This window comes from Rhyacophila brunnea, unplaced genomic scaffold (assembly GCF_057557595.1).
Source record: "Rhyacophila brunnea isolate RB1 unplaced genomic scaffold, BYU_Rbru_1.0 scaffold_23, whole genome shotgun sequence".
NCBI classification, from domain to species: Eukaryota; Metazoa; Arthropoda; class Insecta; order Trichoptera; family Rhyacophilidae; genus Rhyacophila; species Rhyacophila brunnea.
In genome coordinates, this window is record NW_028232893.1 from 29469275 (window position 1) to 29492983 (window position 23709).

The window sequence follows — 23709 nt, forward strand, 5'->3', positions numbered from 1 at the left end:
ACGATGTCTAGATTACTTCTGTTGTCCTTGGACGTCACATCCTTGATGACTAGCAATGACACGTGCATATTTGGGAATTATATTTGAATTATAGGTAGTGTCCTAATTAGTAGTAAGTAGTGACTTATATAATTTATTGATACACCCCTGTTACAGGCGGGCTTCTCCCGGTGTAAAATAATCATTTAGTAGTCATAAGTCGAAACGTAACCGTGACCTCTAGAAACGGCTTCATAAAACATCTAATCTGATTCCTTGCTCAACTACGTAATTTTTTTATTCATAAGTAAAGGCCTTCGTCCGGTGTGTGTCGTGAAAATCATATACTGGGCGGAGGTGTAATTAAGATAAATTTAATTTGACTTAAAAAAAGTATAAATGATGATGGATGAGAGAGATAATTTTATGACTAAATATAAGTATTCATATATAATAAATTTTGCCGCGCTTGCCGGCAACGTTCAAATTTCCACGCGCCTGCGCTGGGGTGGTCCTCGTGATTCGTCAAATCAAAAGCATCACGCGATAAAATTTGGCCAATCACGAGAGTCTTTTTTGCTGGACGGCGTGGGTACGCGAAATTTGAAAAAGAGAAAGAAAGTTAGTGAGCGTCTGGTTTTCAAATCGTACGGACCTGACGACTACAACTGTAAAAATCCCAAATATAATTTGTAAAACTAAAAATTAGGAAAATATAAGAAGACCACGTTACGAGCACGAAAGGCCGTGTTTTATTTACACTCCAATCGTTTGACTCTTTTTTTTTTTTGTGAATCCGGGGTTCGATGGACACCTGAGCTAGCCGCTGGAACCACGGGTATCTCATTGTCCAAATATTTTTGCCAGTCATTCGCGAGTTTTGAAAGTTGTCAGGTGTATATTTAAATGTATCTGAAACCGTGGACACGCAATATTGTAAATTCAAGTAGGTATGGCATTTAAATTAGATTTAGTGGTACATATATATATTTTTTTAGTAATCTATTCATATAACACATTTCTTAGATATTGGAGTCATGAAAGGATGATAAAAAAATGAGGCAGCATTTTGGCGTTGCTTAGGGGCGGCATTTTGTCTCGAGACGTCACTGCTCATAAACATACCTGTTACAAAAATTCTTGGACTGAGTAGGATTCATACCCCATGACTTGAGTCAGTTACTTCTTAATTGCTAAAGCACTCCCCGGCATACAATATTTATGGGTTCAAATATCTGTCTAAAATTATTTTTTAATAGGTAATTTCTCAATCTTGAAAGTTCATTTTGGCTTCATTATAGATCAGTCATTGCCCAGTAAAGAGGTGTTGAGGTAAACATAAATATAAAACTTAAAAATATTAAGCGTTACGTAAAATGTTATAATTGGCAACTCATCGTGCAGAGAATGATATAGGGAGGAGGAAGATTTTTCAGCTAAGCAATCTCAACTTGATGTTCGGTGATTTGTAAAATAGTTGCAATCAGGACAGAGACTAATGTACTGCGATTTAGTCACCAACCTTCCAGAATTCTAATTGATACCATAGTCTTATCGAAAAATGGCAGTTTTCAATCATAAAGTTCTGAAAACATACAACATATATATTTTTTTTATTGATGTTCCTCCAAAGTTCCTCCAATCTCTTTGTGTTCCTCAATTTATATTACACTGCCCTAAAAACAGTAAAAACTGCTTCAATTATTCTGGACCATGTATTCTTATTGAGCAAGTATCCACATAGCGTAAGCCAGTTTTTTATACCGGCTGTTAAATTATAATTCTGTAGCCTAATAATTAAATAGACCAAATAATAAAATTGACAATCAAACCAGGGTGACGTTTCACAACATTCCAAAAATGTACCAAAGTCGTATTTCAGCCGAAATTTAAATATTAACTTAAAAATACATTACAATATGAACATGTATAGATAAACAACATTGCAGTGTCAAGATGGCATCGGAAGTTTCTGAAACACGCTCCCATAAAATGTGGAAACCTGAATGTAATAACAAGTTATTTCCTTGACATGTCTGATTTTTTTAAATTCAAATGTGTAATTTTGCCCTATTTTTCCTAAGTGAAAACAAATCTAATTGTCTCTGATATTGTCTTTATTGTTTGACAGCGCTATTTTATGGGTATTTTAAAGCAGTGTTATGATTTTTATGATACTATTGACATAGTTTTCCAATGTTTAGGTAGGTACTTATTAAATTTAATATAGGTAAAAGGTTGTTAGGATATCAAAAGACCGCAAAGATGTTGGACGTCTTTAAAAGGAAGGTATTGAAAAGTGTCTTCGTTGTTCAAAGTGGAAATGGTTTTCCATGTTGAAGATGTTCCAATACACAGGGGGGGAGGGGGTTTCAAATCCGGACCCCCGTCTCCAAAAGTAGAAAAAATACAAATAATGTTGGTAAACGGAATATTACTTATTCTTCTTTGTCAGGACTGAAAATCGTGACCCGAATGATTTGTCTGTCAAACAGCCATCGTAATGGGTTGGCCCCGCTCCCCATGACATTCTTCAATAAGCAAGGCCCGTGGCCACTGGAAGTCCCGTGGCACTCATAAATCGGTCCAATCTATCTGAGGCATCCAATGTTTGCTTTAATAATCCAATGCGGCATGTCTGAAATACAAGACAGCACAAACAGACACTAACGATACTAATAATTATGACCGTTAAGCTATGCGCGTTCGATAACGATTTGTGGATTTAATAGCTTACAATAACTCTTACGTAAACACCGTTAGGTGAACCTGCAGGCCAGGTGTTTTTCGCTAGACTCAAAAGTGTGGAGTGTCTGGGTATGGGGAATTTACCTATAAAAGTGCTGTATTCCGCGGTTGAAGCGCTGAGTAGCTATAAGTAGTAGGCTGGGTAAATGTGGAAGTCAGTGGCATCTGCTATGTTTTGTTAACTCTGCCCCCTCGCACTGCCTTAGATATCAGTAAAAAAATTAAGATATTTTTTCAAAATGGACCCCCCCCCCAAACCATTTATCTGTATGCGCACCTGTTCCCATGGTAAAATTCGGTATGACACTTAGGCCTAGCGCAGACTATAGTCAAGATACAAGTGAAGTATTTTAAAGCTGGATCCACACATACGAAAATGTCTGAAAAATATTTGTGAACCATCTCGTACGTTATTATAAATCAGTGGCCAAGGTTGGAGGTAGGCTGTTAAGGGGGGACATGCTCGTCGAAGGTCAAAATTGAGTTTTTATTGTATTTTCAAACCATGATCCTGGACACTCCTTAAACGTTGTAGATAATCTATTTATATAATTTTGAAGCCTTATTATCCTTTATAGTTATTTTAAACATTTGATGACTTTTTCTACGTTTATTAATTTTTAAACGCATTTATGAAACCATTAGTATAATTTATTACGAGATAATTTTTGTAAAATATTCACGATAAAAAATTATATTGATAATCTCTGTGATCCCAAATTTGACAAGAATTAGGCATTTTATTATTCAAAAAATCGGCAAGATTAACACATTTGAAGATGATTCTAAAGATACTTATTATAAGCTCCCTAATACTCCCTACTTCAATTATAGTTTGTCAATTTATGGCTACGGCCGTATGTTGTAGCTTAACCACTGGGAAATGACAAAAGGAATGGCGTATTTCAAAAAAACACTACCTTATTCTTGGGTCAATAATTATTATAAAGCAATCATTATTCATAAGATGTTTATCACACTTGAATGGTCAAAGACATAGCTTATAATAAGTATCTTTAGAATCATCTTCAAATGTGTTAATCTTGCCGATTTTTTGAATAATAAAATGCCTAATTCTTGTCAAATTTGGGATCACAGATTATCAATATAATTTTTTATCGTGAATATTTTACAAAAATTATCTCGTAATAAATTATACTAATGGTTTCATAAATGCGTTTAAAAATTAATAAACGTAGAAAATCTTAACACCACTGCACAGTTATGTACTGAAATATGACTATATTCTAAAACATTAGAGCGAGAGGTTTAAAAGAATACTATTTTATGTAACAAAAATACTTTATGCAGTCATCAAATGTTTAAAATAACTATAAAGGATAATAAGGCTTCAAAATTATATAAATAGATTATCTACAACGTTTAAGGAGTATCCAGGATCATGGTTTGAAAATACAATAAAAACTCAATTTTGACCTACGATGAGCACGTGGGCCGTTAAGATCCGACATAAATAGTGCACACTAAACTTTTGACAGTCAAACGTGTTTGTTTTCATTGAACTAGGAGTACAATGTGTCGATAGGGTTTGTTAGTTTTAAAAATTCAATTGAACTCTGCCGAATCCAAGCCATGGTAGATAATACAATGAAAACAAATAGGTATATATGACTGACAAATTTTAGTGTGCACTATTTATGTCAAATCTTATCAGCTTACCTTCACCCTTCGCCACTGTTGTCAGTCATACATAATTGTTTTCATTGAACAACTATGGTTTAACACAATCACTGCGGACCTGTTAATTAATATTTAATTACCACATTTAAATATCATGTTAATTATATCTAATGGCCAACGAATGCAAACGCGCCAGTAGCGTTGTCAGCACTAAATAAGTTATTAACAGAATTTTAAAAACTTAGATCAATAAAAACAAATAAGTAAGACTGACAAAGTCTAGTGTGAACTATCCATGTCAAATCTTCACATTCCTGTGTTTCAATTGATGGAAAGTTATTTCTCGACCTAATATGTCTTGATGATCGCAGTCCATTGTCTTTTTCATGTTACCTATATGTGATCTGATACACGTGCATGGATTTACTAGCACCAATAGTGTGTATATAGTCGTTATATTGCGCAAGTGCAGATATCTCACAACTTCCAACTGTCGCATGAAAATTCAGAACCTGCAGAACTTTTTTGATCCGTGCACGCAATCTTGCAACTTACTTACATGATAATGTTTTTACACGTGTATTTTCTTGTTATGGACAATACTTACTGACAGCAGTAAATCCATGCACGTGTAAACGGCGTATGAATACGTGTCCGTAAATTTTGTACATACGCAGTTGGCTGTATCACAGCTTACCGAGAGATGTTGTTTCAAAAACAAAACGTATAGTATTGAGATCAAATTCATGTTTAAATAAAATACATAATAAAAACTGCTGAAATACAAGGGAAAGACCTGAAAATATGTAGGTAAGTGGATTAGAAATACAATGAAATTATATATATTTAAATAAATTTCTGAATAATTCAAAAGTAGGTTAGTTAGCTCGTAAGTATCATATTACTGGTTTTATTGAATTTAATAAAATTTCGATATTTCTGTCTGCAATGAATGCTCCTTGAACATTTTTTATCTCAATGCTATACGGCCATCTCTTTTTGGTACGATGCTCATGGTGAACTATGATATGGCGAAATGTAATATGTATAATTTACATGATGTAACCACCTGTGGATTCTCTATGATTTGACAGAATGCTGAATACAACTTCTTGAACTACACACTGCTATATGATTTGAGCACTTCAACTTTGTTTTAATCACAAACGGCTGTCATTCCAACAAACAATATTATTACACGATTCGCTTCATTTATAGTTTATACTTATACCATCTATTTTTTAGTGTACAAACTACAATTGGAAGCCCCCACACCGAAGGTTATGGCGTGTTTGAAAGAAATGAAGAGGCCTCTATTCTTCACTTCAGAGTACCATGGAGTTCTACCGCACAAGGAAGCAGCTTCCCTCCTTGACGGTGAACCGAATGGAACGTATCTCGTCAGGAAAGGCTCCGATAATAATGAATTTTACACATTGTCCTGGAGGTATGTATGATAACTATGCGTTGTAATATAAATGAACAGAAAACACAAATCGTCACATCAATGGTTTTAATAGATCAACAGCCGCATACTGACTGAGCGACCAGCCCCATGAGGCAAATGCTCGGTCAGTCATTTCGCGTCTCGCCCGAGCGTTGCCACGGTAGATCCAAGCGTTGTCAGTTTTTGTCTATGCTTAAAGGTACCTCGGTATGATTGCCACGCGCACTCAGGACGGTAATATTTTGACTTAAATTTTCTTTTTCATCATCGAAAGCTAATTCTTCAAATAATCAATCCAAAACCTTTTAGATTTTTGTTTCTTTTTCTTTATATGTCGATGAATCAGTAAAAACGCAGTAGCTGCAACAACAATTCCTCTGCTCGGACGGCTTGTGGCTCAGTCGTGCTGCACACAGCAGCCTCGCATAACGTTAATTCTGTTGTGAACTGCCTCGTGCAGCGATTATCGCAAGGCAAATGGCCGAGGCAGCCTTGCGAAGCTGCTTGCTCAGTCAGTATGTGGCTAATGACAATTTGTTTGCTAACATTTATATATAACATTTTCTTCTTAATCTTCTCTGTGATGTCATTATGTCGGTATATGAGAAACCAGAGGTAGACGAAACCCTCATCTGTAACAAACATTTACATACTGATGGAAATATACCAATTTGATCTGTTTTAATTTTGTATGAGTTTCAAGACAGATGTTTATGAACCGGGACGTTTATGAGACAGCTAATATTTTTCAAATACCGTATCAAAATGATGATAAAAATGAAATGATAAAAAAAAAAAAAATGATAATCAACTATTTCAGCGCAAATGTGATGTTATTTTGTTTTCCGCGCAGATTCAATGACAGAATCCAACACTACAAGCTGTATTACGACGGCAGGTATTACGTGAAGGAGAAACGATACGAATCAATGCAGGAGCTGACCGCGGACGGGCTGGTGACTCTACATATGGAGCTTCACGCGGCACACATCACGGAGATGATGCACGCCAAGGCCGCTTATCAGGAGAGCCCCTACGTTACACTCAATCGACGAAAGCTCAAAGCCCTGACCAACCGGTAAACAAATACGTTTGTAGACCCTACGATGTGTCACAATACCTGTTCTGGCAGGAAACATTAAAGGCCGGATGGTTTATCATATTTAAATTAGGCGACTGATATCGGCCATTTAGTAATTAACACCACTACTTGAAGAAACAGAATTGCAAAACGCTAGTGATATCGTACACAGAATTCAAACCAAATAGATATTAAATTATGTTTGAATTTCAATAAATATCTCTGTCGAAAAACATGGTTTTGAATAATTTGACTCTTTTTCTTCTTCTCAATTAAATATACTTAACGAACATAAGTTTAGTCACTGTACACAACCGCATGCGGTTTCAGTCTACGGATAGCTTCATTTATCTAGATTTAAAACAGTATGTTGATTGCTGTCTTCCGATTTCAGAGCGAAAGACAAACGAAGTACGAAAAATCCCCTCCCTGCCGACACCTCCAATGACAACAATAATGTGGAACTGACGATTCAACCGCTCACCATAAGCACTCCCGAAGCGAACATATCCATTTCCGAAGCTGTCTCCAATGCCCTGGTGGGGAAGTACAGCAAGGAGCACACTTTCCGCGTTCACACATTCAAAGGATTGACGTGGTGTGAGTTCTGCGCCAACTTTCTCTGGGGCTTCACCGCGCAGGGTGTGAAATGCGAAGGTAACAATATTTGGATTACGCTTTAACAGAGCAAGCGACATGTTTGTCCGTTTTGCGCCTTACCAACCTTTTCCGTGACACTGTACATTATTCAATTCATAAAATTTCACAGCACACTGAAGAATATTTATGTACTGTAACATTATATTTGCTGGTTAGCTTCTACTAGACAGGCAGAGAGCTATGAGTCATGATTTCATTTCAAGCTATGATAAATCACAATCTCTACAAATCTATTTTTTTTACATAGATATTAACATTCATCAGAAAATATTGTACTGTTATGCACATTAAACTTAATTACAGAAGGGGGGTTTGAATTATAGCAGAATATTATTCCTTCTAGCCCCCAAACAAAATAAATCGGGGGTGGTTGCGTTCTTAACCTTTTTACTGCCGGTAGGTGTATGTATGGCGGTACCTTGCACGCCGCGAATTTTATTGCAAAAATAAAAAAATAAAAGCAATTTACGTTTCAAGTGGTAAGAACGAATTCTGTTTCAATTCTGAGTATGTGACAATATTCCCAATATATGTCGTTGTGTGTTGTAAAGGTGTAATTGATTTACGTTACTAAAATCCCGTTTAAAGCGGGACGGCTAAAGATGTCATTTTTGTATGAGCAGCGTTCCGCTCACGAAAAAGTTCGCATCTTCAGACCTCATTGGCAGCCATCCAGTTAATTCCTATTGTCTCACGCGGTCAAATAGAAAGTGTTGAATGCCAGCGACTGTAAAAAATCCAGGGAGCCAATACAGCTCAACGATCGGTGGCTGTCTGTTGTGATCAAACTAATCCCAAACACAATACATACTGCATCGCATCACAATGCTTAGCAATGTAATATTGTGTTGTTAACAGTAGCGAAATTTAATCTAAATGAATTTTAAAAATGGCAACACTTTCGATCACCAAAAGCAACGTTGTCTTGTTTACACATTGTTTTTCTGTTAGCTATGACATTCTTACCTTTGCCCCTAAGAAATTTGAATTATTTCAGACTGCGGTTTTATCGCACATTCAAAGTGTTCGAAGCACGTTCCGAACCACTGCATGCCCGACCTTAAGAAACTGCGCGGCGTGTTCGGCATCGACCTCACCACTTTGCTCAACGCTCATTCCAGCACGCTTCCATTCGTGGTGAAGAAGTGCGTCCTAGAAATTGAGGCCAGGGGGATGGAGCAGGAGGGCATTTACAGGATATCGGGATTCGCTGACGAAATCGAGGCTTTGAAAATGACTCTTGATAAAGGTACAACATATTCTATTAACTTCTTCTTTCTCGGTACACCCGAGGTGTGATTTGGCCTCTTCCACTAGTGGTCATTGTTGAATTATTGCTAATATCTCTTCCCTCGTTCTGGGTCAGGTACGTGTTCGTACACGTTCATCGTGGACGATTCTGAATAAATAATAAATTATGTGATCTTTCAGAATTATTCACTGTCTCTTATCAGTCTAATGGAATTATTAATTATTTAATTTCAGACGGAGAAGCCGCTAACCTGAGTGAATACAGCAACATAAATGATATAGCGGGATGTCTGAAGCTTTATCTGAGGCTTTTGCCAATTCCACTTTTGACACATCAACTGCATCCTAAGCTCATCAGTGCTACATGTACGTCTGACAATCGTCTTTGCAACATTGTTACATTAAATCTTTAAAAATGTGCTAAAACTATTTTAGTTTTGCAATCAAGGAATCAATATTTCGGTTGTAACACCATTATCAAGACTTAGGACAAGTTTAATATTGATAATAAATAGTGTTACAACTGAAATAACGAAGGTCTTATAAACTAAATTAGTGGAATTAGATGTACAAACGGTATATCAACAAATCAATACTCACTTACATTTAAAAGTTAGAAAATATCTTATGCTACGTAAATATATGAGGAGCAAACATTCAAAAAGTGATCTGTCACACATTTTGAAAAATGCCGTTTATTGTCAATTCTGATAGTCCATATTTAAATCTATGAAAGGAAACCAGAATCAGTGTTCAAAGAACCTTTTATCCTACAAAAAAATATAACGCCTTGATTTTCATTCAAATAGTGTTTTGCCCACAAGTTTCATGCAAATCGTGTTTTGTCCAAATTTCAAATCAAAAAATGAACCACTTCCGCGAATTTTGGATTATACAAAATACCAGGTTTAAAATTCTTTCCTTAAACAGTTTTATAATAAAAAAACCATTTTGAGTACAATATGTTTTTCTTGATTATCTCAGCTCAACATCTGTGTGACAAATCACGTTTTGAATGTTTGCTCCTCATATATATAAAGCCCGTGATAGCAGAGCGGCTTATAATGTCATGGGTACCAGGTTCGAATCCTGGGTCTGGCAAGCATATGTATTGTTTTTCAATTTGTGTTTGGAGTCAGAGTATGGACGTTACAGGTTGAGCAAGTGGCCAACATCCATTTCTCATAAAAACAAAAATCTGTCAATACAAACCTCCACCCCGTGGAGGCCCATATGATCTTATTTGGATGGGACATAGTAAAAAAAAATTGTATGCGGTCATAAAATCTTAATTTCAAAGATGAGAAATGCCAAGCATAATATACTTCTTTCCTAAAAAATCTACAGATCATTTAGGCTAAGCTCGTAAAGATACCGCAAATTCTTCATTTTCAACCATCAGGCATCACCTTGAGATTGTGATTTATCGCCTTTCGCACGAATTCAACATATTTAGATATTCAGCACAAATACAGAACATTTTAATAGGTAAATAAAAAATTACAGTTTTGATAGATAAAGCCACTTAAAAGGAAGAGTATCCCCAATCTCAAAAGCCACCGCACGCCACTTTTTTGTATAATTTGCAATTTTTTTTTCTATACATATTTCCTCTTTCAGATATAAAGTCGCCCGCAGAACAAATAGCAGCGTATCGTGATATCCTGACAGGACTTCCGCCAGCCCATTACAACACTTTACGATACATGATCGAGCATTTGCATAGGTAAACGATATAATATTATTTTACATATTGGTACTGCCACATTAAAACCAAGTCATAGAAACCGTGATAAGTTGGTAAGTAGATGCAAGAAAAGAGAAACAAAACTATCTTGGCGCATGATGCTTAACCCAAGGCGGGTTCTAGTCTTTTCCGTAAACTTTCTCCATCTCGCCCTATTCTTTAATACCCCTTTTCAGAAATACGTATTTGTTTTCATTGAAATAAGACTGCAATTTACAAATGGTGTTAGTTAGTTTTTAAAATTCAATTAAACCAAGCCATAATAGACAATAGTCAAAAAATAGTCGTCTATCTATAAAATATCTAAAATTATGCAATTAAATCATACATAACTTTGAATATTTTATAGACAGAATAATATTTTTTATTCATTATAGTTTGGGTTAGGCAGGTCTTAATGAATTAAAAAAATTAACCAACAATATGTGTAATATTTATTTTTAATCCAACGAAAATAAATAACTATGAATGAAAAAAGTGTGCACAATTATGTCGTATCGCCCAAATTAGACCAAAACTAATATGGTTTCGTTTAGGCAGGGTTCAATTGATTTTTCAAAAAAAAACTAACGCCATCTGTAAATTGCAGTCTTAGTTCAATAAAAACAAATACGTATGACTATTGCCCAACAAGAAGATTTAGGCACAAGCCGGAAGTCGCTGTCGTCGACTAAATAGTAGGAGCTTGCTTAGTTCACAGTTTCAACACGTGGATAACTCGTCGCTAACCGGAAGGCGCTATAATCGAAAATGGGAGGAGCTTGTTAGTTCACAGTTTTAACACGTAGCCAGGAAGATCTTGGACAGTACATAACAAAGTTTTTTTTGTTTTTTTTAAAACATAACAATGTTTAGTGTGCATTATTTATGGCAAATCTTAACAGCCTACCTCCACCCTTCGCCACTGCCCCTTATACTCAGGTGTATATGCTGACCCCCTAGCGTCGATTTCGACTTCATTTAACCACCCGAGTCGAACTCTATGGTTGATAATATTGTTACAATTATTTCAGAGTCTCCCTACTGGCCAGCGTGAACAAAATGCCCGCCCACAACCTGAGCACGGTGTTTGCGCCGACGCTGATAGCCATGCCCCCCCAGTGCACCGATGTCACGCAAGAAATCCACTGCCTTGAGATCCTCATCACCAATTCTTCTAAGATCTTCGGGCCTGCATCTGTGATATCATCGCCAAGTTAAACAAGTTAAAATTGTGTCAAATTCATTAAATTCAGTTTCTTACCAGTTTGTCTATATTAGGCAATAATTTCGTATTACCCACTGCTCCTGGAGCCAACCCTACAACGCACGCTTTGAGAAACCATGATATACAGTATGTGATATCAAAGAAGCGACCCTAGGAAGGTCTTATAATAGACCGATAATCAGTATCGTAATAGCTTGAAGACATAATATTTTAGTTTACGATCTTTTTTACAGTACATCAGTAACAAAGGATGGAAGTAGGCTGTTAAGATCCGATATAAATAGTGCACACTAAAATTTGTCAATCATACGTATTTGTTTTTATTGAACTAAGATTACAATTTGCAGATAGTGTTGGTTAGTTTTTAAAAATCAATTAAACCCTGCCTAAACGAAGCCATAATAGTTTAGGTAGGTATGCTATGGGCGATCCTACAAAAATAGTGCACACTTTTTCAGCCATAATAATTTGTTTTCGTTGAATTAAGAACACATAATATTGCAGACAGTGTTGGTTAGTTTTTTTTAATTCATTAAGCCCTGCCTAACCAAACTATAATATTATATACGTAAAAATATCTAAAATTATTTATGATTTAATGGCATAATTTAGATATTTTATAGATATATGAATATTTTTTGACTATTATCTATTATGGCTTGATTTAAGCCGCGTTGACACGGTCCAAGTACGATCCAAGTTGACTTGGACCGAGCGCACCCGTATGAGACATCTTCATACTAATTATTCCTATCCAAGCTTGGATGAGTAGGACGCGGTCCAAGTAGCTTGGATAGGAGTAATTTGTATGAAGATGTCCCGTATGAGTACGCTTGGATGGCGCTCGGTCCAAGTGTACTTGGATCGTACTTGGACCGTGTCAATGCGGCTTTACGCAGGTTTTAATTGAATTTTAAAAACTAACGAACACTATCAGCAATTTGTAGTCTTATACCCCGTTTACACGTTCATGGATATACTGCTGTACATATACATATACAAATGACAACATCGCGTCTCGCTTACTCTTAAAGAATGAGATTAGAGAGACAGTCAGCACTTTTATGTACAAACAGTTATTGTCACGATAGTTTAACCTTTCCGGGAGTATGGATATACGTTTGCGCGATTTTCGCATACAGGAGTATGGACGTACTTGTACGTCATTCGAGTAGTGTGGGTGATTTGGTGTGTCTATGCTTCAAGTATGAATTGCAACGCCATCTATGGACACGGGTGTTTTTTTATACCATTTCAAAACAGATTTCAACTTTACAAACAAAGTCCTGTTCATAATTAATTTATACTTAAAATACTCACTATTGGTTCAAGTAAATCCATGTCGTGTACAGGCGCTATTAGTTCCATGAAAACAAATACGTATGAGTGATATAATTTTGCGTGCCCTATTTATGTTCGATCTACCAGCCTACCTCCACCCTTCACTGATGCTGTACATAACACAAGTATTTGATAGATTTTGTACCTATTGTAGTTGTTAGTAATTACCGATTGTGAATGATTGTGATAAAATAGGATCTTTGGAAAAGACAAGCGTAACCGATGACATTCCTACGTTTCAACATAATAATTATTTATTTGATTTGTATAATTATTGAGTATACTATTATGCATAGCATAATGTCTTTGTTTTTATTTTATATTATTGAATGTATGTAGGTATGTAAGCATTTTTGAATAAATTTATTATTACTGATTTAAATATACAAATGATTGTTTAATTGAATAAACTCAAAAACATTAAATATTAATTAATACTATCGACCGAAAATGTACTTGACGGAATTTTAATTTAAATTCTAATGGATTTAAGTTTTGTACTTTTTAGGGACCCGGGTTTCGCCTTTCGGCATCTTCAGGCACTGTGTACACCAATGATACTCAACCTTTTTTTTCTTCGGGCCAAATACACATATTTGTAAAGTAACGCAAACCGCATCACTACTGGTGTGACGAAAAACATCATGAAACCCTCCCTTTTTTACAAAACATTTTTGAGATTTTAAAAATTATGCGTGTTTTTTAAATTGATCGTGTGCAATAGCAACGCTCTTATACCAGATCTGATGTGAACCATAATGACAATCCTCTTCGGGTGTCACTATCTGTGCGTCAAAGTCGAAACGAATCTCAAGATATACGAAATTCCTGATAATAAATGTGTTTCGGGCCGCAGGTTGAGTATCGCTGGTGTACACCATGGCCCCCATAAGGGGGGGGGGGGGCTGCAGGGCCTAGCCCAGGGGCCCGGGTTCAGGGGGGCCCGGCGTGGCGGGTCGACCACATAATTGAGATAAACACACATCTTAAATATGTCCTAATAGTACAAAAAGTCACCTGCGGCAATATTTTACTTCGGAGTTATTACCATTTTAAAATATAAGTATGGTTGTGCGATGCAATTTTTGGTTATTGTGTATTGATACTCAACAACTCCATAATTAGATGTATTAAAAATCACTAAAAATACACTGAATTTTTATTGACCTCGAACACCATTTAGGAAACGCCACTGTAGAGCGTCAGACTGCCGTTAACCTTTGTGATAGGTAGGGGCCCCCCAAAGATCCTGGCCTGGGGGCCCACTTCAGGATGTGGGGGCCATGGTGTACACTCACCAAAGGCAAACATACACTGACAACAAACACTCTTAACTCTAGCTTATATGGGGTCCCTGTGAGTCCCAGGTATGAGTCCTTGATCTGGCAAGTACACATATTGTTTTTCAATTTGTGTGTGAGTCAGGGTATGGACCTAAGGCCGGGAATATACGGGCAACTTCGTGTTGCTGCTGCTGGCAGCAAACGAGCTGCCGACCAAGGCAACTCATGTTGCTGTGCTTGGCAGCGAATATGTCAGCGGGAGCTGGAGTTTACGAACGAATATCGACTCATATCCAAAATAAATGTTGAAGGAGAAGCTGTGTTTTTCCTTGTGCTTTTAGTATGTAGAAAAACTTGTAGATTTTGGATACATCCGATCATGTCTCAAAGGGCTGGACATGGTGAATTTCATACTCTCATTCGATTTTAAATGCACTCATAGTTTTTTTATGTCACTTATAAAAGCGTCCATGTTAAAATTATTATCCTCCATATTTGGCAAAAACTCGGACTGGAATGAAGGTGCGCATGACTAGGCGCCAGGCGGTGAGAGAGGTAGGAGGGGCTGAGTTGCTATACTGGGCAGCCAGCGCTGCAGAGTGTATGTTTGACACGGTGACAAATTAACTGCCGCAACTCGGCGGTTCTGGGCAGCGCGTCGACTGCAGCTGCCGAGGTCGGCAGCAGTGAGTTGCTGTGTGTGCGTCCATTATGAGTTTTGTATCAAAAATTGGGGTTCTCCGAGTTGCCACTGCCGGCAGCAGCAACACGAAGTTGCCCGTATATTCCCGGCCTAATAGGTTGAGCAAATAGATATCATCCATTTCTCGTAAAAAACAAAATCTGTTAATACAAATTTCTACTCTGTGGAGGTCCATATGATCCTATTAAAATCGGACATGGTCGGAAAAAAAAAAATAATTATTCTTCGAAATTATATTTACATGGTAGAATTCCATTATAATGGTTTTGAAACAATGTTTCATTATAATAAGATAATCATGTTATTTCCATTGACAGCTGTTTCAGACTATAAATGTATTGTTAAAATCTGGGATTCAAAAATCATCAGTATGTCTGGGGTGAGAAAAATTCTCACTACAGCTTTACGAATACATTACTAATTCAGATCGATTTATTTTAAGCCTAGAAGTGTTTTACATGAATTTTTAAATGGCGTCTCATTGTCATTGATCACTTTTATCATATTCTTTCTAATGTCAATATCTTCTGCGGTATTTAAAAACTTTTCTTTGAGTGTTTGGGACACCGCATGGACGATTTTGCCGTAGTTAATATTTTTCGAGAACCTTTCGCTTCCTGACAGCAGGAACGATGTCATCATTTCCGTGATATCTTCATTGATCCTCGGTTGGCAGACGGCTTTGAAGAGCATCAAAACAACAGGCAGTACCGTCTCGTTACAAACAGAATCTTGCTTTAAAAATTGTCTGAGTAGATTTTCCTTGCTTTTAACATTTATTTTTGACAACACGGCGACTGTCATTACGCAAGACTGCCCATTGCTGGACATTAATGGCACAAAAATGTGTTTAAAAATATCTACATCATTTCTTTCGACGTGTTCAAGTATCGCTTGTTCTAATTCTCTATTAACGTCGCTGTCTTGTAACAGTGGCAGTAAAATATTTGTGTAAAATGTTTCTGAATCTTTTGATTCAATTTTTTGACATGAAATCGAAAGAAATGCAATACAAATGTTGCCAAGAGTCTGTTTGCATAAAGTATTTTTAAGTTTTTCAATAACAATTCCAAAATTCAAACTTCCCAGTAATTGTTCTAAATTTGAAATATTAGTTTCTTTGACAACTTTGAATTCGATCTTCATTTGTTCGATTAGTGCTGTCAGATTATTGTCTGTAGATGTGGAAAATGAAGAAGAATTGTTGTAATTTTCTGTTCTGTCATCTTGTATTTCCATTGGAGCTTGCACATTATCACAAGCCATTGAAGAAACCGCTTCATCAGGACACTGAACGGTGACATCTTCAGCTGAGTCTTGGCTATTTATTAATGAAATACATTCGATACTCTTCTGTGACGCTGCAGATTCCTTGTTGGCGTCATTGTCCGGGAAAAGAATTGACCATTCGTTACTTATTCCAGCTTCTTGCCGTAGTTCCTTTCGCTTTTTCGCAACTGCCGTAAATTTATCGAGAGCATCTTTGGAGCGGGGATTATACGGCCAATCTTTCATTTTGCCTTCAAATAACAATTGGAGATGTTAAAAACTTATTTAAATATGACCATATGACTGTAGCTAGGCGATTCAACTGTTTTTCAAACAAACTACAGGTTATTTATTTAAAACAAAAACAAACAAGAGTTTTGTTTTGACATAACACAACTGACGTTTTAAGTTCAACCTTGCCATGCTTACGAATTATTATTTCCAATTACCCTCATAGAAAAACAAATCCAGTAAAATTAAATTAATTCAAAAATGAAAGTTCAAAGCTGTTTAATAAAGTCGAGAATTTAAAAATAAACATTATATTTATTTCATAATATACCTACTAATAAATTCAACAATTAATTACCTATATTTTTTTCAAACGGTTACTACTTCCACTACTTCACACTAGGATCGCATTTCACGTGTTTTGAATTACATACACTTCCATACAGTATTTTGAAGTGGGACGAATATTATTTTAGTAGTATTTATTTTATTTCACTCGAGCCATCATCCGTGCTTATGGGCCCGTGGCCGGAGTCGAGTATCGAGACATTATTAAAATAAATTATTATCATCTCGAAAGAAAACACCGCGTTCAGAGACGACCGTTATTTTTTTTAGGCTCATCACTTCGTCATTATACTATTATGTTATTTATTAGGTTCTTTAGACTTTTCAGAACCTTACATTTCAAAAAACCCAAATTCGTTTCTTTTGGATTTCTTTTCTAGTTTTTGTCCGGGATGAAAAAATCTTTCCGGAATCCAAGACGAAACAATTCTTTTAATAACTTCTCCCAAGATAAAAATCCGTTTTAATAAAACTTTTACTGCTAAAAAATAAATATCCGTCAAAACTCACTTTAGACTCTTTAGAGAGCTATTTTCAACTATTCTACTTTCATAATATACCTAATATGATTTTTTATTATAGATTTTTTAGTAGGTATTTTTTATCAAGACGTCACAAACCGGGACGATTGGCAACCCTAGTTATGGTTCAAGTTACTTTAAAAGTTTAAAAAAAGGCTTTAAAATTTCGTATTTTTTATAAGTATGATTAATTAGAAGCGACGCAATGATGTTCTATTCAAGTGATGAGCAACATTTCTTTACACAAGGTCCACCAAGTTCAAACACTTACGTAGGTACCTACCCGAGTAGATTTTTCTGGTAATTATTCAAATCGTTCTTTTACAAAACCATAAAATCGTCTCCATTCTCCAACGAAATATCCCAATTCAAAACTCTTTCGAATGGGTATGGCTCTATATTTTTGCGGCAACAAATTATGCAGGTACCTACATAGCAGTTGTTATTCACATTTTTTATAATAGGTAACTATTTTCCTTAGACTGTAATATTATTATATAGGTACCTACTGTGTACTTTTCGTCTACGAATGCTTTTTCCATTAGCACAGATTCATTTATTATTTTATTACGTAAGTAGGTAGGTAGGTACATGAAAATAATTTCTTGCAGAGAATGATATTATTGACACGCGAAATTCCATAACTTAGCAAGTGGCTGCATTTTGACTACTTCATCATGCCATCTGAGTATGCCTGAGTGTGTAATTTGAGGATCGATGCCATGATAATTTTGCAGAATCGCTTAGAACATTCTGCACCACGATTTTAACTTGTTGAAAAGAAAATCACTTGCATTTTGAATTCCACTTCTTCACCTTGGGTACCTACTCGTTGGAAAATATAAACCTGTAGGTATGTAGTTTATTTTTATTACGATTCTTTAGAGTTTAGATGTTGTGAAGTTTTGTCTGCTTTAGATCTTCTGCCGGGAAGACAACGGACAGCGGGTCTTGGGAACACGATGTGAAGGATCCTAGTTACACCCTTTTCACGTGTGCATTACAGAATCCAGAAATTTCTTCTGCATTTTAAACAGTCATCACAAATGCATGCAGTGTTGGTCTCTCCTCAGCAGGCATTGCCTTATTTTGTCCAATCAACCTGTTTGTTGGCATATCTACCAAGAATTCTAGTCTAAGCCGGCTCGCACATCAAAACTCGTCCGTTTGCAACTTGTTGAATACGTCCATGTGACGTCATTGTTATTCACAAAACACACGTTGCTAAATGGAGCTCCGCACATTAGTGGAATGCAACTTTTTAGTTTGAAAAAACATCTGGTGCTGCTAACAATAAATCGCATGCGTCTCGGGCTGCGGTCGATGCCGCCAGAACGCATACGCACACATACGAATTGGTCATTCCTATACTTACCAGTTTGTCGGTCGCCGCATCCTAATATATGCATGATTCGAGAGGTTGCGCGCGACTGTTGCAGGTGTCTATGTGGTCTCCATATGCAACATCGAAGCGACGTTCTTAGAAGGTTTGATTTATGTCTGTGCGGCAGACGAGGCAAGTTTAGATGTGAGAGCTGACTACTTACCTTCTAACATCGCATAGGTAAGTACTTACCTATAAGTGGAATCAATCTTCAAAGTAGGTAGAATAAATAAATTGCACTTTGAGCTCGGATGATGAATTACTTAATGGTCAATTTTCAAACAAAGCTTTTCTTTATGCCCAGGTATAATATCTACTAGATACTAAACATGTCCAAAATCCACAAATTAAATTAATTAATAAACAAATCACTAAGTACCTATGTAGGTACCCAGTACCCACCTAGGTAGGTACCTAATTAATAACACTGTGGAGAAATTTGACAGAGCAAAGATGGTACCTAGGTAAAGGTTCATTCCGTAGTAATTATATATTATGTATCCTCGTAGTTTGCTATAAAATAGATGATAATATGAATGCGAATAGACCTCTTCATGATAAAAAAAATAATAGCATGTAGGTAGGTACAAACATAGTTTAAAAACAAAATAAATTTATTAGAATTATGGCAACGTTGTAGGGAATCTACAGCAACTGTTTCTGCTTGCATTGTGCTATCGATTTTGCCTGCTATATAGCGGTCTTTCAAGCACCTACCATGAGATCTCTAGCAGTTGCTAAGCGCGTCACCTAAATAAGAAAATATAAATAAGTCGTAGGTATTAAATAAATAATATTACTAACTATTGAATACTTGCTTTCCACGCATCAACCTCGAAGTATATGACAATCATAAAGTAGGTAGCTCTATTTCCATCGATTCAGAGCCACGTCCGCGTCTCCTGACTTACCAAATATGCGGGTGCGTACATTAACGGAAATGTTAAATAAACAATAATGTAGTACAAATTGATGAAAGTACCATTTTTTTTCGACCATGTTCGATCCTAATAAGATCATATGGGCCTCCACAGGGTGGAGGTTTGTATTATCAGATTGTGTTTTTACGAGAAATGGATGTCGGCCACTTGCTCAACTTATTAGGTACATATTCTGACTTATACACAAATTGAAAAACAATATGTGTACCTACTTTACTTTCCAGACCCAGGATTCGAACCTGGGACTCACGACGCCATAGGCCAACGCTTAAGCCTATACATACATACATAATGATAAACTTGTGATGATATGTAATGATGAATCGCTCTCAGCTACATATTTTTTTTTTTTTAATTAACATTTTATTAAGTTTCTTATTTTAGGATATACTTCTGAGCTACGGTGATTCATTTACCGGGTAAGCATTTACAATATTTACATGGTAGGTATAATTCTATGTTTCATAAGCTAACATGCTTATATTAAAAAATGTATTGTATGACGTGCACACACGGTGGACACTGTGGTGTATTTGGTTGAGTTTTTACCACCACGTTTGGTATTTTCGGCATACTTCCGTTTTTGTTTTCGATTGATTTACTCGATCTAGATTATATTTGTGTTAGTTAGCTTATGCATGTATTTTGTAAACCAGATCATGGACGTTTCCGATATTTTTCTCTTAAAAATTCCTAGTATTCAAAGATGAATTTTCAGCAATTTGTAGAACTAGTGATGTTTTAATGAAACTGAAGTAAAAGTATTGGCTTTTTTAACATATAATATTATAATATATAACATATTATGCAATCAACGCAATACGCATATTCAAATTTCTCTAATTATGTATATTATTATCTATAATTATGTTGGTGTTGATTTTATTGCAGTGAAGACTAAGCGCCGGCGAAGTATTCACTTGCCTGCCTTTTAGTGGATCAAAAAGAAGATCACAACTTCGGTGACTTGACGGTACGGTTCCCAGACGTCCTCTTTTTGTTCGGTCCGTGTTCAGTATCTTTTTTTCATTTTTATCTAATTGACAAAATAATTTGAAGAGGAGTGGTACCTACCTTACTGTATTTCTTAATCGCAACATTCACTCGATACTAATTCTTGTTTGTTAATAAATATGATTGTGAGAATAAATGATTGTAAAATTATTACATTTCAGGGTAAATACCCCGTTCGGCATTGGACTGTGGGGCGGACGCAGATTATGAAATATGTCCTCTTTTTATCGTCGTCAAAATAATATGGGAACACTGCTTGATGGCCTGTATAAAGACTCCAGAAGACAACGCTGCGAGGACTCAACTAGGTAAAGCGACATGAAGAAATCCAAGGCACACACATGGCTTTAGCACCAGAAAAGAAAGAAGAAGAATAATAAAATAATTTGGTAAATATATCGAAATCAAGCGACGCGTCCGCAGTAACGCTAACATTGTAACTTTTATTATACGTAGGTATACGTCTGTAGATACCGCATTCCCGGCGAGGCGACGTTGTCAACTTTCCGAGTTCATAATATTATTATTTTTTTTACATTGATACCTATAGATAGATACCTACATAGGTATCCATAATACCAAGTACCTAGGTATAGATAGAACTATCAATATTGTTATTATTGTTTATTAATGAATAATAATGATGTTATATTTTAAATTTTATCATCATCATGATTCATGACAATATAAACCTAATTAGAATATTGCGCCGCATCAATTAAATGTTATCTGTGCGCTGCATGCGGTTGCCACGAGTCACTGCTGCTAATATCTAGGAACGAAAATGGTGATAGTAGGTACTGAACTGTTAGCTCATAGATTATGTTACTAGGTACTTAAATAAATTTTGACCATTTACCTCATTGAATAAATAGATCACTTGTTAAAGGATTGAACAAAACTGCCCTCGTAAAATGCTAAGGGTTAATACACACGGCAATGCGGTTTCTAGAGTCACTGCTGCTAAAAACTAGAAACGGAAATGGTGGTAGGTACCTAGTACCCAGGGAACTCAGAAATAATGGGAACTGAAATTCATAACGGGTAAGGCGATAGCAGGTAACCGACTCGAGTAAGGAAGAATCCGGGTTAAACTTAGTACTTACACACGTGTCAAGAATACGTTCTACGTCGAATACTGAAAACTGCTCTCAGTTTATACATTTACCCTCATTTAATGTTGATGTATTACACACACTATCGCACGTGCATAATGCGTGCTTCATTTTCAAACATTTTCACATATTCAAAACCCTGCATCGATATGCGACGTATTGAATATAGCCTATCTTATGCCCTATCTGTATTCTATTTATTATCTGTTCTGTGCTAGTACCTAACTGTTAACTTGTAGATTATGTACTTACGTTAAATAAATATAAGCTATTTACCTACCTCATTGAATAAATCGCTTGTTTTAAGGATTGGAGACCTCTCAACATAAAACTGCCCTCGTAAAATGCTAAAGCTAAGCTACCGTCGATAGCCGCTTGTGTATACAATAGATTCGCAGATACTTACCTACTAGAAAAAATCTTTTTTGAAAAAATACAACGTCCGACGGGACATTTTAATTATAGGTTTAGGTAATATCAGTTGAACATATTTTTATTTGTCACTGTCCGGCAGTGGCAAGGGGTGGAGGTAGGCTGTTAAGATTCGATATAAATAGTGCACACTAAAATCTGACAGTCATACGTATTCGTTTTCATTGAACTAATAATACAATTTGCAGATGGTGCTGGTTAGTTTTTAAAATTCAGTTAAACCTTGCCGAAACAAAACCATAATAGTTTAGGTATGCTATGGGCGATCCGACAAAAATAGTGCACACTTTTTCAGTCATACTTATTTGATTTCGTTGAGTTAAGAATAAGTTGATTCATTTTTTTTAATCCATTTAGCCCTGACTAAGCCAAACCATAATCGATAAAAAAATATTCTTCTATCTATAAAATACTTACTTATCTAAAATTATGTATGGTTTAATGGCATAATTTTGGATATTTATAGATAAACGAATATTGTGTTTTGACTGCTATCTACTATGGCTTGGATTAGCCAAGGTTTAATTGAATTTTAAACACTATCTACCTCCATATTTCGAGTAGTATTAGTTCAATGAATACAAATACGTTTGACTGACAAAGTTTAGCCTGCATTATTTATGTCGGATCTTAACAGCCTACCTATACCCTTCGCCACTGCTGTCCAGTGTCCGCTGACATAATCATCATCATCATCAGCCGGGGTCAATCCACTGCTGGATGAAGGCCTCCCCAAGCTTCTTCCAACTCTCTCGGTACTGTGTCGTTCGTTGCCACGTATTTCCGCTGAACTTTACCGGTTCGTCAATCCAGCGGCTTTTAGGGCGACCCTGTGGCCGTTTCGTGCCCCTTGGGTACCACTGGATGACGGCATTTGTCCAGCGGCCGTCCTTTCGGCGAGCAATGTGCTCCGCCCATCTCCATTTCAGCTGTTTGGCAACGTCTATTACATCGCGTACTCCTGTCTGCTTCCTAACCCAGTCGTTTCTCTTACGATCCTTTCGCGTGATGCCCAACATATACCTCTCCATGACTCGCTGTGCGACTCTTAGCCTTTGGACATCTCTCGAGGGTCCACGTCTCGCAGCCATACGTGAGCACGGGTAGCACACATTGGTTGAACACCCTACGCTTAAGGCATAAAGCCCACCAAAGCGGCGCTCGGTGCACTCTCTACGAAGTAAGCCCCCTCCCACCCGCGCATTACCCTTCACCAATGTAATAAGGGGCTCAAGGAGCACAAAATAATTATTATTATCAGCGTCTCTCATAACAAAGCAATAAAACATTATTAAATTTCTCGGGGCTTGTAATTAATATTCACGATGACATCATTCTACCAGCGAAATATCGGACACGCAATAAC

The 23709-nt window shown here is 36.4% G+C and overlaps 2 protein-coding genes across 3 annotated transcripts in view; both read left to right on the plus strand.

The window, feature by feature from the left end:
* LOC147069814 (uncharacterized) overlaps positions 1-23709 on the plus strand; it is a 570178-nt gene that overhangs the window by 361925 nt on the left and 184544 nt on the right. The gene's annotated exons all lie outside the window — the stretch shown is intronic.
* Positions 1804-13489, plus strand: RhoGAP5A (Rho GTPase activating protein at 5A). Of its 2 annotated transcripts, XR_015071176.1 has the most exons (9): positions 1804-1987; positions 5614-5815; positions 6669-6893; positions 7291-7553; positions 8554-8805; positions 9042-9173; positions 10428-10533; positions 11568-11993; positions 12616-13489. XR_015071176.1 is itself a non-coding variant. In XM_085950495.1 (8 exons), the coding sequence occupies exons 1-8, from the start codon at positions 1936-1938 to the stop codon at positions 11752-11754; spliced, it is 1419 nt and encodes a 472-aa protein (XP_085806621.1). In that variant the 5' UTR covers positions 1804-1935; the 3' UTR covers positions 11755-12220. The 2 variants fall into 2 exon arrangements, 1 of the variants encoding a protein (XP_085806621.1); XM_085950495.1 differs by lacking the exon at positions 12616-13489 and having other exon boundaries at positions 11568-12220.

What these genes read in the sequence shown, in the direction of transcription:
- RhoGAP5A (XM_085950495.1), top strand. Translation starts at nt 1,936, where the DNA reads ATGGCATCGGAAGTTTCTGAAACACGCTCCCATAAAATGTGGAAACCT. An exon ending in GCAGGGTGTGAAATGCGAAG is followed by an intron (nt 7,554 to 8,553) that starts GTAACAATATTT and finishes GAATTATTTCAG; the next exon opens with ACTGCGGTTTTATCGCACAT. An exon ending in TAAGCTCATCAGTGCTACAT is followed by an intron (nt 9,174 to 10,427) that starts GTACGTCTGACA and finishes TTCCTCTTTCAG; the next exon opens with ATATAAAGTCGCCCGCAGAA.